General features: G+C 39.4%; 1 protein-coding gene across 3 annotated transcripts; it reads right to left on the bottom strand.

Annotated features, from left to right (window-relative positions):
- Nucleotides 1-1,150: 1,150 nt before the first annotated feature.
- LOC147308873 (ETS-related transcription factor Elf-1-like) lies at nucleotides 1,151-13,058 on the bottom strand. 3 transcript variants are annotated; one of them, XM_086272075.1, is made up of 8 exons: nucleotides 10,024-13,058; nucleotides 8,875-9,285; nucleotides 8,662-8,779; nucleotides 5,778-5,882; nucleotides 5,515-5,655; nucleotides 5,351-5,425; nucleotides 4,926-5,121; nucleotides 1,151-3,800 (listed from the first exon to the last, which is right to left on the bottom strand). In XM_086272075.1, exons 2-8 carry the CDS (start codon nucleotides 8,932-8,934, stop codon nucleotides 3,182-3,184), a joined length of 1,314 nt encoding a protein of 437 aa, XP_086128201.1. In that variant the 5' UTR covers nucleotides 8,935-9,285; nucleotides 10,024-13,058; the 3' UTR covers nucleotides 1,151-3,181. The 3 variants fall into 3 exon arrangements, with proteins under 3 accessions (XP_086128201.1, XP_086128202.1, XP_086128203.1); XM_086272076.1 differs by having other exon boundaries at nucleotides 12,792-13,058; XM_086272077.1 differs by lacking the exons at nucleotides 8,662-8,779; nucleotides 8,875-9,285; nucleotides 10,024-13,058 and adding an exon at nucleotides 8,249-8,636.
- Nucleotides 13,059-17,916: the final 4,858 nt, after the last annotated feature.

Raw genomic sequence — 17,916 nt, 5'->3', positions numbered from 1 at the left:
GAGAACAACGGAAATAAGACAGAGAATCGGCTGTGGGTTGTAATGTTGACAAATTTGTGTTGCACGTCTCTTTAAGGAAATAATGCAAGACTGTAAAAGACATCCATTCTAGGTAGTCGTGTGCATTATTAACGTTCACATCTGGAAAACAAGGGGTAAAGTAGCTATTTGATCAAAAGATAACTACCAGTTACACTGCATGTGTTTAAAAATATTGTTGCTGATCTCAGGAGGAGGAAAACATTTGGACTGAAGAATACTCCTCTTCCCTGGGACATTTTAAGTATTTAGTGTTATCTATCCTTGTACATGCTTTATGTATGTGTAACATGTAACATCCTGTTGCGTATGTCCACAAAGACCAGCAGGTCAACTGATCACAGCCGGTACACTAAGAAAATCTGCTGGAGCTCACAGAAGAAATTATTGTGAGTTCTCATTCTTTTCCCCACACTAAACCTCTACAGTGGATTTTGGGGTTTCCCCATGTGCAGAATCCACTTTAACCCTCTCGAGGCAGGCAGTGCCAATTTGAAACAGTTAAAAACTAACAACCTGATTACCCCACATACACATTTTATGAGTTTTTTTTACTCAGAAGTACCACTGCAGGACTTGGTTGTGCATTAGCAACAAAAAGTTTAATTTGAGCCTGAGAGGGTTAACCCCTGACTGTACACATTTTCTTGTTTAGAGGAAAAGTCACCCTCTACACTGCAGGCAACACAAAATAAACTTCTTCTTTTTCTATGTTCATGTTCTGCATACTTGATTCAAGTTGAATACATTCATTAGAAATAAAATTTAGATCAGGAATTATATAATAAAGACTGCATTGCCATGTACTACTGTCACTTTATTATATTACTATAGCTCAGTTAGCTTTGCACAAAAATATCTGGTTTAGAAATGTCCTCCAAAGAGCTACTTTACTTTGAGTACATTTCAGAGCCTGTACTTTTCACTTCTACTTGAGTAAAGAAGTCAAATCAGTACTTTAACTTTTACCAGAGCACTTTTTAACAGAGGTATCTGCACTTCTGCCACCTCAGATTAGCACCATTGGTATGTTAAAAAGACTGGTGGTCGCCATTTGCTACCCCTAAGCCACCTACAATCTCCTCAATGGTATCAATTTGAAAAGCCTATGTGACATTTTTCTTCAGTTACTTTATTCACAAGATTTTCACAGAGCTTGACCTCTGACAAGGTAACAGAGATGCAAACTATGGTATCAGTTGGAAAAACCTACATCAGCTTGTTCAGTGTTAATGTGTTAAGCCAAAAAACAACTTCGCCAAATCAGAAATAGAATTAACACCTTTCTGACAACAGCAAAAAAAAAAGAAAAACAAACTGATCGTGTCAGAATTCTGTAGAAGTAGTTCTGGCAGATCTGTATCATTGCATTAGGCCTTTACTAATAAAGCAGCAGTCGAACGCACTGCTCAAATGTGACATATACACTCATCATGTCTACTGATGCTCCGAGTCTTTCAAAGGAACAATGATGGATTTCACACAATGACAAATGTAAATTTATTTCATATAATAGACGATTAGCTTTAACATCACTGGACTGCATGAAAGCAAACACAATACAGCATAAAAAAAAACAAGCTCCATGGAGGGAGCTTGTAGCAGAGCTCACTCTGCTACAAGCTTACAAATCTATTAAGGTAAGACATTACCAGGACACACACTGAAAAGCAAGGGGCAAAAAACCCCAAAACAAACAAACATGGTTTAACAAAGTGAAAATAGTTCTGCATAAGAGTTCCCTGCAGGCACAGTTACTTTATAAGCATCTCTTTGCCAAGTTTAGCCTCTCAAAAAGCCAGCCTAACTTTCAGTCGCTTTTTTTTTTAATTTGGAGTGAGGTGAAGTTTGTAAGCCAGCTTCGTGAGCCTACGCTAAGACCGGCCAAAGAGAAAATAATAAACTAACAATTTCACTTTTACTTCTTGCATAGAGTACATAATATGTGCAGCACAAAAATGCTTTATAAACCTGAGGGAAGGAAAAAAAATGGCATCAAAAGAACAAGTCAGGCGCTTTCACAGGTATACAGTACACAAAGATCAGCCAAAACATTAAAACCACCAGCCTGGTAATATGTAGGTCTGCTTTGTGCAGAGATGCCGCTGCTGGCGCCTTCTGCAACGCTGAGCTCGATGCTAAACCCACGTGAATGCCAGCCAAACATTGCACTGTAACGAAATGACCAATGTTCACTTCAGCCAGCACAGTGGTTTTAATGTTGAGGCCCTACAGTGCGTAATAGACGCATACAGATAGAGGATTCTGAGTTTAATATATGCACTCATATATGGATAGCTAGTGCACAAGGGAAAAGCTAAATAGTAGCACTGTCATTTTACAGGAGGCAGGGTGGCTACAAGGCCACTTCACTGGTGATTGTCATGAAGAAAATAGAAAAAAAGAGTCCAATGGTGTCGATAAACAAATAATAAACAGCGCAAGTGCTAAAGTACTACTTTGAAAAAAATAACAGTGATCCCTTGTTTTCAACATTTCACAATGCAGACAAAAAAAGGCAGCAATCTTAAAAAACAACAACAATAATAATAACAATAACAATATGGAATGTTTTCCCTTATGATTACCAGGAATAGGATGGACTGACATCTTCAGGCACTTCAGAAGAAATATACAGCAGAGGTAAACATTAGTGCAAAGCCACTTTTAAGGCAAAGGAATGCTTCAGCACGTGATAGCATAAAGACACAAAACTAAACAACGTAGGAGAAAGTGAGAGCAAAAGGCAGAGACGAAGGGCACAGTGTGGTGATAAGATAATTGCTTCCAGGACACTGGAGCTGAAGTGCAAGCAGAGAAAGTGTCTGCAGGCAGTGCAGAGAGGCCAGAGATTCCAGTGCATGTCTGTCTTTGGTGTTGGTTTAACAAAGGGCTACACAGAATGACAATAAGGCGAAATGATCAGATTTCAAAGCTGAGAAGGTAAACTGCTGTGAGATTTTGGTTCCTGTCAGCGCTGCGAGAAAGCACTGATCTGTACTTATGATCTAAAATAATATTCTACATCAAAAGTCCCTTTGTTTTTAAATCAGCATTGTCATAGCAAAGTGCAGCCCTGTAAGTGGTCCTGAGTCAGTGGAGTGTACAGGCATCTGTGTGTTCAATAGAAAGTGGGCACCTGTTATTTGTATTGGTCAGAGCTAATCAGAGGCATAAGCTGTGGAGTTTTTGGTCCTGGGTGCGACTTTTTCTCGGGCATCTCCGGCGCACCTTTTCTCCCTATGGCTACCTCGGCAGAGGCAGCGGCCTGCCGCTCGCACAGACTCCCCATCAGCTGAGCCGTTTTGAAGACTGACGCATGACCGGCGGGTTTGAGAGACTGGACCTTTTGCAGGTTCTGGAGCGTGCGTAGCATCTCAGCCGACACGATAGGCAGATGCTGTTCCTGGATCAAACTGGAGCTGGTGGGACGCAGGACGGTGTCGCGCTGAGCTGAGGGCCTGGGAGCGGGCCTGGTGCGCTGTGAAGCGGGAGTGCGGCCGGAGACGGGGGACGATTTCTTTGGCGGTGGCTGAGAATCTTCCTGCTCCTCCGCTGAATGGTCACTAGACGATACGGTACTGTCAGAGTCGTCGCTCAAGCCTTCGTCGTTGACGCTGTTGTCATCGTGGTCCTCGTCGTCTTCCTCTTTGATGCCATCTCCATCGGTGATGTAAATCATGTCTTTGGGGAGAGAGGTGAACTGGTAAACGAGGCGCTGGCCTTCAACCTTATTCAGTATGCCTCTCTGGTAGTAGTACCTGCATGGAAAAAGCAGAAACCGACAGCTTTCAAACCTGCTACAGTTTTTAATTATTCACGTCTCATTTGTAAAATCTCAAATTAAAATGACAAAAAAACCCTTTTGTTTTTTGTCAAAAATATATTTTTGACTTTTTATCGATGCATTTTAATCCTGTCTTACTGAATACAGAATACCGTTTTCTTGGTGTACTGTGATTAGGTTCCATACCTGCCCCTTTCTTACTAGCCTAGATTGGATAAACAGTTGCATTTACATGCATAAATTAAAAGTTAAATGAGTTAAACTGGTTTAAAAATGAAAAAAGGTTAAATTAGTACTGACAAGCAGGATCAAACTCGAGTAAACTGTACAATAAGCTTCCATTTGATTTTATTAAGCACTACTATTTATTAGACCTGTCATAAAAACAAGAAAACACAAATATTTTGAAATCTGCCAAAAGTTTGTTTAAAACTACAAATGATATTGTTACGTGTTAGACAAACAGCAAACTCAATTCACCTTTTTATACCCAAATTTGGGGCAACACACCGGACTTTTCTGAGAAGCCGGGAACGAATCAGGCATATTGCTCAAGCACTAAAACTATTATTTATGTTCAGGAATGTAAGTAAATAAGCATTATTTGGCATCTTAATCAAAAAGTAACAACATTGTGCTCTGTTGAAAATTCATGACTAACAACAATTATTGTATTTCAGCATTAAAAATATCATTTTTAATGCTTTAATGCTTGTGTGTGCTCATAGACTAACATTAAAACACAAACATTAAAAAATAATTTTGCTAATTAACAATACTGCTAATTTAGTGGTATTCTAATAAATTTGTTAAACATTGTAAACTGAATGATTACTTCACACTCTTAAATGTGCCATTACTTGTACAAAGCCAAAGCTAGGAAACGTATTAATGGCTGTTTATGTCTTTGCTTTCAAGTTGTGCTTAATAAAAACCCCCGAGTTAAAATGTAGGAAAATTAGCATAAATGACCTTAAAAGGCACTTTTGACATCTATGATTGTTCATTATTATTATTATTATTTATTTATTTTTTCAAATTACAGAGAGAGAAATTTCAAAGAACATTACAATTCTATCTGGGAGCTGCCGTGTTGTACCTGAGTGCTCTGCCCATTGTCTCATAATTCATATCTGGTTTGTTTTTGTGTTTGCCCCACAGCCTGGCCACTGCTTTTGAGTTGACCAGCTTGAAGATCCCCGCTTGAGGATTAGTCCATTTGATGTAACGAGGGCAGACTTGTCTATCTTGCAGCAACTCCATCAGGAACTGCCACAGGTAAAGGGTGTTTCCGCCTAAAGCGCATGAACGAAAAAGAAAAACAACAGATGAGATTTGGGTTAAATCACTTTGGTGAAGACCTACTTTCATAGCACGCTTCCCCAAAACAAGCACAGTTGCATAATTTTACTTGCAGAACTTGGTAGGGGTGAGGTGCACACACATTTATATCATTTCAGGTGCAGTCAGGTGACTTGTGCTGTGGCTTTATAGGGAACAAGGTCTTGCTCTGTTTGACAATACCTTTGTTGTATTTGTCCTTCTTTACTGTAATTTCTGGCGTGGGAGACTCTGCTCTTCGATGTCGAGGTTTCCTGCCTGCACACACAAGCAGTCCAAAGTCAGTCACAAACATTTTACCCTCGAAATTCTAGCCGTACAAGAAGCTGAGCAGGAAAGTTACTGACTTTTCTTTTTGGACCGCAGCTGCGACGCAGGCTTGTTTCTGTGCAACGACAACCACTCTGACTGATTGACAGTTCCCACAAGCTCCTCCCCCACAACAGGAGTAGTGATGACATCGCCAAGCGATGGTAAGAAGGTCTGCGCTGCAGGGGTTCAGAAACAGATTTGCTAAAAAAAAACAGCAGCACTGTAATGCCTAAAAATAAAATCTTGCACCAAAATAATCAGGAAACAGCATGCTCGAGGTGAACACAGCCGTGCTTACAGTAGTGTTCCAGGGAGAGGGTGTCAGCACACTCCATGTTGAGTAACGAGTCAGGAGAGACAAGCGTCTCCATGGTCTCTTCCTCCCCACTTTCACATGGCTCCACTACAAAAAATAACAACCACAAAGAATTATCAAAGAGTAAAACTTGTTTTTGTTGATGTAAAATTGGAGTGTGTCCAATGCAAATAGTTACAACTATATAACAGTGAGCTACTAAACAGCGTTTCCAGGTTCTCCTTAGTAACTGCAGATGTAGTTTCTATTTACAAACTATTAGGGTTTTTTTTCTTATTGTTGGGAGAGGCATCAAAAACGTTATTGAGATAAAACTAAACAGGCAAAGTTTAGCAACAATTATAACGTTTAGAAATTTGGCATAAATGAATATGAACATCACGGCATTAAAAACAGACTGGACAGTTCTGTGGTAGAAGTCGAAACATGTGCTTTTGGACACTTGAAACTGTTGTCAGTAAACTCAACTGCTTTCTAGCCACAAAGGTTAAAACCACCATGCATATATATATATATATATATTTATATATAAAAACCCTCAACATATTAGCAAATTTTAGAAAGGCTTCCGCTCTCTGGTTCAAGCTTACTCCTACATAGGGCTTTTTTACTCTAGTAGAGCACTTTATACATACATGTCTCATTCACACAAGTATTTTTTTCTATGGCAAAGTGCATTCTGTCTAACATTCACACGCATTCATACTTAGCTGGACAGACAACAACTTCAGGTTCAGTATCTTGCACAAGGGTACTTTGGCAACCAGACTGGAGCAGCCAGGAATCAAACTGTCAACCTTCCAATTAGTGGAAAACTACCTTCTGAGCTACAGTCACCTCTGTGACATGACAACAAAAACCAGCACATCTGCAAGGGCATCACTAACGCTGAGTCAGATAAACAGGTTTTGAAGGACAACATGATGACTAACAATTTTTGTTTCACCGAGACAATCCAGACAATGTTCTTCACATGTTACAACAGCGTGGATCACTAGTAAAAGAGGGTGGCTGTTAAACAGGCCCGTCTGCAGTCCAGACCCACCATCCATTAAAACATCTGAATACATTTTAAAATACAACACAGGCATCAAACTGCTGAAATCCTTTATCAAATTTCATTTTCCAAACAAATAAAAAAAAACAACAATAACATTTAGAGTGAATTCTAAACACTCGCAGAATGTTTACAGAGATTTTTAATGCATGAGTGATGGTTATATATATGCTATATATAATAGATGTATATCTAATTTTGAGGGTAAATTATGAAAGACAACATTTCGAACTGCGTAATTCGCATTTGGTTATCCAAATATAAGCTATTTATTGAGCTGTACTGATGTGAATAATTTTGATGATGTTTATATGTATTTATTCATTTGCTTCCTTTTGCAGGGTAAAATATATTTAATGAGCAGAATGCAGCATGGGTACATATAAGTACTGCTTATGCTCAAGCCAAGTCATGACTTAGTACACAAAGTTTATAGTTTATATGTGCTGCTTATGTGTGATGGTTGGATAAAAACAAACATCTGGCTTGTTTTTGCTATGCTGATTTCAGTTAAATAAAAAAAGGCTTACGTGACAGCAAATAATTGCACTCTGTTTTACACTTCCCTTCTTTTGGGAATGAAAAAAGAAGAAGAAAAACACAAATACATTTAATTATTATGCAGATGCTACAAGCTCTTCCAGCATTAGTTCACTTTCATTAATGTTCACATCAGTAGCAAATGAAGCCAATTCTATAATTAATTAAAAAAAACAAAACTAGAATAGAAGTCCAAAGAATATTTGCCTCCAAAACACAGCCGGATGGAAGAGCACAGAGTAAGCTGGAATTCTTACAGACAACAAAGAGCTTAGTGAAGTGCAGCTCTTGAGTAAACTCAATGACACAGAGTCTCGGTCACCGACTCCAAGCAGTTTGACCTCAAGTGCTTTCCGTCCAGGTAAATAACACTGACAGACTCATATTCGGGTGCTTGTTAGCTTCACAACGACGCTGTGCTGTCTAACAGCTTACATCTCCCCACGTGCATGTCCTCGAGGCTAAACATGATCAAAAGGGAATCTGCGTGTGTGTGTTTTTTTATGCGCATCTTGTTTGTGTGTGTGATGAGCTGCCCGTGAAGAAGCAGTGAGCTAGAAAACATCTGCTAGCTAACAGCTGTTTTGTCGTGGACTCGAAAACACTTTCTGCCGTCGGGAGAAGCAAACCCACAGCCTGTCACAACAAACCGCCACGTTTAGAGAAACATACGAGATGGGCTGCTGTCCCAAAACGGTTGTAACGTTCAAGTAAAGTGTCTGTAAATTATCCACAAGTGCTGCTGTTACTGTGAGCTAAAGTTAACCGAGCCTCCTCCTCGCCATGCGTCGATTCAGCTGCTCCCTCCAACCTGAACACTGACGGAAATATAACCCGACACGGCGATATCACTTACTTTTCAAATGTTCGTGTGAGGAACAAGCTATAGCATGTGTGCTGTAGCTCGCTTTGACCACGTCTACATCCTAATATGATTCATTTAACTGTTGTTTCCCCCCCAGGAACAAGCCAGGAATGTTTTCTTTTTTTACTTCCTGAATTTCAGCGGAGGGTGGTCCATGTGCGCGAGGGGCAGAATACGCATGTGCAAAGCAAGGCTGTTTTTTTTTTTTTTTCAAAACCGCGAATTACTTTTAATTTTTTTAAATAAAATTTGAATAGAAACTTTCGTTTTCTTTTTGTAAAGAAAAAAAAAGAATTGCACCGTGTCGCAGACGACAGGGGATCTTCTATCATGAAATGTGAGCCTGACAGGTAAAGAAAGGCTGAAGTGAGTGCGTATGTCTTCGTGTGTGTGTGTGTGCTGACCTTTGACCAGCTGCTGGTGATCCTGTGACTGTTCACACGCTAGACCTGTATATGAAAACAGGTGTGAATGTGGAACCTGCTCTACAATCACCGCAGGGCAATCTGTGAAACCCCCCAGCTGCAGGACACAAAAACGGCATGAAATTAGACGACATCAGAAGTTTGCCAGCAATTCCACACAAAGAAGTTCATCACCGTCTAGCTCTGACTCACCTGTGACATGTTAAAGTGGTCACTGGCAAAGTCAAAGATGAGCTCTGACTGTTGCAGCATGGCTGAATGTCCCAAAGCACACGTACAAACTCTTAACTGGGCGAGGATAGCATCACAGCGTCTCCTTAAAGTCTGGTAAGAAGTGAAGAGGTCTGATGTGTTGTCGAATCAAGGCAGGTCCCGTTTCTGGAGACAATCCTTCCGATGAACACGCAGATAACTTGTCAGAGAACTTCCCCCTGGATGGGATGCAGCCTGCGTCCTTCCATGCAGCGAGGCTTGGTAGTGGTAGAGTGATGTGAGTGTAATTATTGACCAGAGATGCAGAGGCGTCACAGGAAGCGCTCACCCGCTCACTCTGCACCGGCTCTCAATGAGGAAGTGCTAAACTGTCCTGTGGTCTGACTGAACCTGCCAGAGAAGAACAGAGAGGCACACACAAAAATATGTGGGGGAGTTGAAGAGCTGTTAGAGTCAAAAACAAACACCATGACCACACCTGCAGACGCTAAAATTAGGCTGTGAACAATTTTACTTTTTTGGGCATTGCCGAACATTTATTTATTTATGTGTTTGAAATGTCTCTGGTCTCAGATGCAGAGAAATGAACATCGTAATTTGCTTCCCCCCTCTGTCACACGTCTCATTCTTTTGCTCTTATCTGTCTTCTAAACTGGGCTAAACCAGCAACAGGAAGGAAGCGTTTGCAGTGAAATGTGTGTCTGGGCTGTGTGTGCGGTGTGAGTCGAGGGGGTTGGTTGGGTGGGTGACAACATCATGTCTTTGCACAATGTTCAGCTTTTGGCTTTCAGGGCCATTTTGTGCACATTCCTCACGACATGACCGTGAAGGGGACGTTTAGCACAAAATTGCAACCCCCCACTCAACTCCTTTGCATTACTCCCTCTCATTCTCTCCCAGTTGCTTGTTTTTCTGTCCCTCCTCTTGTATCTGGCCATCACAACATTGTTAATTCCCTTGAATTCCTTTGTCTTCCCTTTGCTTCTAATGCCACCCCTTCTCTTCAGTACTCGCTGTTTAATAATTCCCAAGTTTCGGTTAACCTTTAAGCGAATTTAGCAGTACAGCTGCCTCCTCCTGCAAAATTCTACCGTGGGCTCCGAACACTGTTGCCACTCCGTCACTTACCTTCAGCATCATTGTTCTGAAGATCATCCCAACATTTAGGTTTTGTGGCACTGTGACCAAATGGCTTCAAAGATAATCCATTCTAAACATTCTAACCCTGTAAATCCTCTGTAACCTAAATAGTATCGCAGGTCCTTTTTTTTTTCTTTTTCCTTTTTAAATAGATGGAGAACGTGTGGGTTTTCTTTGTCTTGGTGTATGCGTGTGAGAGATAGAGGCAAAATATGTTTGGGTCAGTTATCACGCAGGAAGCACAGCTCAGTTAGGAGGCACCGCTTCCTGAGTTCCTGCGCCAAACCACTGCCAGCATGTCTTTGCCAGCAGTGGTCCTCTCATTTTCGATTTCCTGTGATGTTTGCAGCCACTTGGCACTCAATGATTTAGGTGGGACATTAGCGAACTGGGGGATAGTTTACTCCCAAAACCAAGAGAAGTTCAAGAAGAAGTCAGCAAGGAAAAGTAGTCCTTTTTTGTTCATATGTAATATGCATCACTTGATGTTAGGGCTGGAACCAGCAGTTTAGTAACAAAAAATTAATATCACCAGTATCACTCTGTGAATTGTAAAAAATTTTTAGTACTGTGTTTTTCCTACAGTAAATCATACATGGTATGTTGTTGTGGCTTTTTAATGACTGTGCCTGAGTTCATTTCAGTTCAATTCAATCCAAGTTTATTCATATAGGAGCAAATTACAACAACAGTCACCTCAAGGCACTCTGTCCTGTAATTTAAGGACCCTACAGCATTAGAAAGAAATCCCAGCAATCATACAACCCCCTAGTGGCAAACACTTGGCAACACTGGAAACAAAAAACTCCCTTTTGACAGGAAGAAACCTCCGGCAATGAAGGGCAGCCATCTGGAACAACTGGATAAGGGGAAAGAGAAAAGAGAGCGCAAGAGACAGACTATGGTGGAAAGTGCCAGAGTTTAATAATATTTTAATTATTTGAATGCATTAATTTTAGATTAAATGCACTCATCTCAGGGTGAGGAAAGAGGTGAGTGAAGAAGAAATGCTCATTACATCAAACCTGTAGGAACCACAAGTAAGCCTGCAGTGTGAGAACAGCAATAATATGATACTTTGAGGTCTGGATTTGACTGTGGTATCCTGTTTTATTATAGTGTTACGTCTTGGCAAAGTTACCAATACAAATTTTGTTATCAGATAGTTTTTTATGCAAACACAATTGCAATAGCATTAAGCCTCAATATTATCTTAGAAGCTTGCTGTGTTTTTGATCACTAAGCCATCTAATGGTTGCATAGCATGTGCTGTTGACTTGTAAGATGACTAAATTAACAATTACTTTGAACAGACATTTGTAGCACTCGGTGCTATAATTTTATACTGTAAATTAGCAGAATAACAGAGTAACAGTCTAAAATAATGCCATTTATAAATAACATTTCCATTGTGTTTAATATCATTTTAAGCAGAATAAATAGAGTTTAATGTCCTATTATGACATATATTAGTAATATAGTTGATGTAAGTTAATGTTTTTTTGATAATGGACATTTTAGTATGCAATGTAGTTAATGGCGAGTTGAATTAGTCATTCTCTAACATATTTCAAGATGGTTTTATTTTCAAATTATTATTACTATGATTAGTTTTTTTTACATTTTTTTTTTTTTGCCTTTTGTAGCCAAGCTAAACTGCATAATGAACATAACTAATGGCTTTTTTGTACGTCCTAACCTGCAAGTCTGCTCTGGTTATACAGCATGGCAAGTTGCCATGCTTGCGTAGTTCCAGTGAATACAAGTGCAAAGTACAAAACATGAAGACTGCAGCTTGCATTTTCTGTTCTATTGAAGTAAACAAGGCGGTGAAGTTTCACTCGTCACACCCCAACAGAACACATTAAAAGAAACATTTGTCCCTTCCTCTCTTTATTTTTTTTTTAGTAGTAGCCACCAGGGCCTTGCCTTTGTGCTGCCACATGTATACGTTCATTGTTACCGTGCCCTGCAGCCTGCAGTCTCTCACAGTATGTGGTGTTCATCAGCACTCTGGTCACATAGGTTTGTCTCTGTGGCCTCTGCACTGGGATCTGAGTCTGTGAAGTGGCTGCCAGGCCCCTAAGGACACTGATAAGCCCCCCATAACATTCATTCCCCAGTTTACGTGTGTGTGCGCATGAGAGAGAGTCAGAGACTGAGATAGAAAGCGTGCGGGTGTGTTTGACAGAAAGGAGCAGTGTTATATATATGTGTGTGCGTGAACTAGGCCAGGCTGATAACAGCATGGTAAGAGAGGCAGCAGCTGATAAGCCCCTCTTGTTGCTTGGGGTAACCAGGCCTTGTTAAATGAATGCAGTAAAATATGGTCTGCCAGAGAACAGCAGAGGTGGTCGCAATACTGTTTTTACAATCTCTCTCGCGTGCAAACGTGAGTGGTTTAGCCGTCACTGAAAGTAAATCATTGGAAAGGTATTTCTTTCTTTCTTTCTTTCTTTCTTTCTTTCTTTCTTTCTTTCTTTCTTTCTTTCTTTCTTTCTTTTAATCTACATTTTCTGGCACAGCATTTATAGAGAGTCAAACAGCCGCGCTCAAAACCCTACACTCTCTGAAAAGTACTTTCACTTTCTCTTCAGCACATGTCATGCAGCATACAGTCATACACCCAAACGTCTTCTAACATTTTCTTTTGTTATATTTAGTTCTTTTTTTCTTTTGGTCTTTTTTCTGTGTCTCCTTTCTATACTATACAGAGTAGTAGGCCTGTTGTATGGAATAAGAAGCAGTCTGCTTACCTTTGTGTTTACAGCTCGTGCCTGTATGTGACAGAGCAGCAGCTGCCTGCAAGATCCAAGAGGGAAACGGAAATTGTTCTCATTACTTTTGGCAAACACAGAACCTTCATCTGCTTACAGGCGTGGGATCAGTTCCCTCCTGTCAGTGTCTAGCCACCAGAGAGAGTGCGTCACGCAGACGTGAGATCACAGATCAGCGTAGATCATGGTGATTTTTTTTTTCTTCTTTTTCTAGTCGTTGTCAGTTCACGCTTCCTCTTTTCTTTTTTCCAGAGAACTGAGCACCCTCCCCCCCCCACCCCCAAACACACGCACCCCTCCCTCCCCTCCCATGCTGCGAGATCTCATTGGTTACCTGTGTTGTGAGTCAAGGTAACCCATAGTGACCATTGTCAGTGCAGAGCAAATGTAAACACGGGTGTATTTGCAATGTAAAGCAGCAGAGAGCCAAGCAACCAATCTGCAACAGCTGTGTGGACGCAGAGGGCATATGTGTGTGCTGATGATATCACTAAATTTGACCTCAGATTATTATTACCTGTTGCTTTGTGCAGTTAATAATAACATCCCAGTGAAAAGTAGTCTGAATAATAGAGTTTAAACAAGGGGGTTGTTATAGCTACTTTATCCAGTCCCAGACGCTCCCCAGTGGTTAAACTCAGCATCAGCAGCCTTCAAAATAAAAAACCCATCTGATCCACATTTTCATTTCCTTCCCGCCCTTTCTTTTTTGTTAATACACAACAACGGCAACAGAGACAGCTTGTAGCCTATAAATCTGTGAGTGAGGCTCACCATTGCTGGCAGTGTGTTTTCTCTTGAGGATGGCGGCCTTCTGCACCCAGTCCCACTGACTCTGCCACTGCTTTCAAGATTGGAGAATGACCCCCCCCCCCCCCCCCATTTTACACAGTACAGCTGCCTTCTTTAAATTAATTTTTTTTTTTCACATGTCAGGACATTTTATACCTTTCACAGGGCTGGGTTTGGTTGGACTGATAAGATGGAATAAATCAGGCCTCTCTTTCATTCCATTATTTCTTCACTCAGTTTCCCAACTTCTGCAACGGCGGGCAGCTTCGTGAGGAATGTGCTGGTTTGGCTGAAAAACGAGGTTCACTCCCATAATGTTTTTGTAAAGTAGTAGAGCACACGATTTGATTATTACAATATGGGTTTGTGTTTATCTGTGTGAAAGACCGGGGAGAGGAGGGGTCATTGTTATTGTCACTGACAGTTAATGCACTGAATCTCAAATATTGGGTTCAAGAAATGTTTCCATTGTTTTTGCTTCATTTTTTTGTTTGTTTTTAGGGGTGATGCACATTAGATTTTTAGGATTTTAAACGAGCACGACACAGACTGATTAAAAAAAGAACATTTTGACATTTTTAACTTAAGGAAAAATTAGCAAGAAAACCACGGACACATGAGCATGTGTGCAGGAATGCAGCCTAAACATGGATATCCTCTGTTTTATTTCAAGCATTGCTCTTAAAATGCAGTGTATACATTACCCACAGTCCAGCTAGACTGCCAATAATTCATTTAGAGTTTAATGGACATTTTAAGAGGGCTGGATAAGAGGCCGTATATTCCTTTTATTTAAAAGGAAGGTTATTTGATCCTCTTGTGGATCATATCAACATTAAATAACAAATGGAGACAGTCATTCACACCTATGGTCCATTTAGAAAAAACAATTAAACTAACATGATTGTTTTTGAGAGGGCGCCGGAGTACTCGGAGAGAAATGTACGGTGACCTTACAAACTTGAAACGGAAACAACCCAGCAGATCTGAACCCAGGGGCGTTTTGCCGTGAGGTGACAGTGCTAACCACACTGTATAGACTCAATTATGGTTTATAAATTGTAGCCCAGTGACCCCAGTATACTATATTTGCAGATTTATCTGATGTGAGCTGCGCACTGACAACTTTCACTTTTCCAGCATTTGGAATCCAACCTGCTCGCCATATGCGTATCTGTGACTGATGAATCGTTCTTTATCATGTACTCTAGCCCCATGGATTTGTCATCACGTTGTCAGACAAGCAAAAAAAAAAATAGAGGGGGGGAAGTGTGCTAACAGTGAGAGACTGTGACACAACGCTTGAATGTCCCCTGATGTAGAACTGAGGAGGAAATAGAAGGAAAGAAAAGCTCCAGAGTCCATGGAACGTCAGTCTGATGAATTCCTTCTGCTGGCCACGTCTGCTCACCTTCTGCCGCGTCTTCTGTTGCTCGGCGTGCTTGTGTTGTCTATGCATGTGCTCAAGTGTGTGACATGTGAAAGTGACTGATGAGTTGCGTTTTTGTGTCATTTATCAGCCATTCCTTGAAGTGCAAAGTCAGTGGTGTGCGACCAAAAGAGATATCAAATGTAAAAAAAAGTGCAGAAAGCATTTTTGTTTTGTTTTTATGCACGTGCTTACTCACATATCTTCGTTTTGTGTTCTCGCAGCCAGCACGGGGGTCTCAGTTTGCACTTGGTTTAACATTTTTCCCTTGAAGTACTTCCATGGCTCCAACTGCACACACGTTTTCACACTCACAACAAAAGCATATTTTCTTTGTTCTGCCCAAATGTTTGCAGAATCTGTACCAGACTGAAAGCTCTCCTCCCTGTGCTATAAATCCTGAATAAATATTAGATGACTAAGAAGGAGGCCAGCAAGACATATACATCAAGAAGTGTGAATACACCTTTAGATTATTAGACATCTGTCAGAAGCTGTGTATGACAGCTCTGGATGAAAATGCCTATATGGGTTCAAATTCTTGAAAAGTGCCAAGCAGTGATGTTTGCCATACTCTCAGGCCAGAATTTGCCAAAAAGCTTCTCTTCTCAAACATTTGAAAGTGAAGTCAAAACATCATGATCATATAAATGCTCCTAATTGTTTCTGAATGCAGTTCGCTGGCGCAGTCTTGCTGAACATGCTGTGTAAATATGCACAACGGCGAATGGAATTGGGTAGAAAAATGCAAAAGAATGTTTGGAGGGGAAAAAAACAACAGAGACGGACCAGATCAGATTTATTCACACCCCAGCCCTTGAGAGCCAGACTCGAAACAATAAAGTCTGCAATCCAACACACTGTGGAGAGAAAAGGACAAACTGCACTGGTATGTGTAGGTTTGATTATGATTATTTGGTGTCCACATTTACTCTGTATATGTGTGAACGTATTTCATGAAGCTGTCTTTCTTGGAAATAAAGATGTTTAAGAATTTGCACGGGGGAACAACTACCTTGGCCTTATCTAATGGTTAAAAACAATCTGTCTTACAAACAAACACAACCACATTTATGTTGTCTGATCAACCTGAATATTATAAAACCTCTGGATCTGAAAAGTGAAACCACTATTTTAAAGCAGTCTTTCTCATAGCCAGTTGACGTAACTCAGTGTATAAAGAAAATGACCCCAATTCTTACTTTAGAACAGTAAACACATTTTGATTGATTGATTGATTGATTGAATCTTTATTTTGAACATGTTGAAAAAGTATAAAAAAAAAAAAAAAAGAATTAAAAGAGACAAATGAACAAAGCAAACAAAAGGAAAACGAGCAACCACAACTCCAAATAACGTCCATGTTCAAAAAGGAGCAGGAAGAAGCATAAGCTTATTTAATCCCACCCCTTTTCCACTATCTAGTATCAATAGACTACAGAAATACCTCCTTGTAATTACATTATATGTTATGTGTAATTTATTTTTTTTTATTTTTTTTTATTTTTTTAATATATACACATATATGTTTCTATCTATCCATACCTACGTATATACACACATACGCACATATACACATTTTCAATAACCCCATTAACACCTGAAGGATACACAACCTACAATTTTATATATATTTAATATATATATATATATATATATATATATATATATATATACACACATACATACACACACATACACATATATATATACATATATATATATATACATATACATATATATATATATATATATATATATATATATATATATATATATATATATATATATACATATATATATATATATATATACATACATACATATACACATATATATATATATACATACATACATACATACATATACATACATATACACATACATATATACCCATACCAACAAACCCGTGCATGCTCACACACATGAAAATATTAGACAAGAACACCCTATCAAATCTCTACCTTTTCCCTGTACCCTGTAAAAACCATATCCTTAAACCGCTTTTTAAACTGCGCCATGCTTGGACATTGCTTCATATCTTTACTTAGTCTGTTCCACAGCTTCACTCCACACACAGAGATGCAAAAACTTTTTAATGTTGTACGGATACGAGGATGTTTTAAATTTAATTCCCCCCTCAAATTGTATCCCCGTTCCCTTTTAGAAAACATTTTTAGAATATTGTCAGGAAGCAGGTTATTTATTGCTTTATATATAATTTGTGCAGTGAGAAAATGAACCAGATCTGTGAATTTTAGAATTTTTGATTTTAAGAATAGTGGATTTGTATGATCTCTGTAACCAGTTTTATGGATTATCCTTATGGCCCTTTTTTGTAATATAAAGATTGATGATAGCGAACATTTGTAAGTATTGCCCCAAACCTCTGCACAGTAATTCAAATACGGTGCAATCAGGGAACAATAGAGAATGTGGAGTGATTTGTGGTCCAGAATGTGTTTTACTTTACTCAAGATTGAGACACTTCTTGAAATTTTGTTATGTATATGATTTATATGAGACTTCCAGTTTAATTTATCATCTATAATCACACCAAGAAACTTATGTTCAAGTACTCTTTCAATTTCCACACCATCTACATGAATCTGCACTTGTGCATTTCTAAGGGAATTCCCAAATAAGATAATTTTAGTTTTACTTAGATTTAGCGATAGTTTGTTCCTGTTAAACCATTTTTTAATTTTGCACATTTCTGAAGTAATTGTATCCAGCAGCTCCTTTAGATTCCCCCCAGAACAAAAAATATTTGTGTCATCTGCAAATAATACTAATTTTAATATATCAGATGCCTTACAAATATCATTTATATAAATAATAAATAATTTTGGACCCAGTACAGAGCCTTGTGGAACACCACAA

Source organism: Aulonocara sp. 'chitande type north' Nkhata Bay, linkage group LG18 (assembly GCF_057382095.1).
Source record: "Aulonocara sp. 'chitande type north' Nkhata Bay isolate Kocher_YH1m ecotype deep benthic linkage group LG18, A_spYH_male_GT1.1, whole genome shotgun sequence".
In the NCBI taxonomy this organism is placed as follows: Eukaryota; Metazoa; Chordata; class Actinopteri; order Cichliformes; family Cichlidae; genus Aulonocara; species Aulonocara sp. 'chitande type north' Nkhata Bay.
Note: the sequence above shows the minus strand (reverse complement) of the source record. Positions and strands in the feature narration are given on the sequence as shown.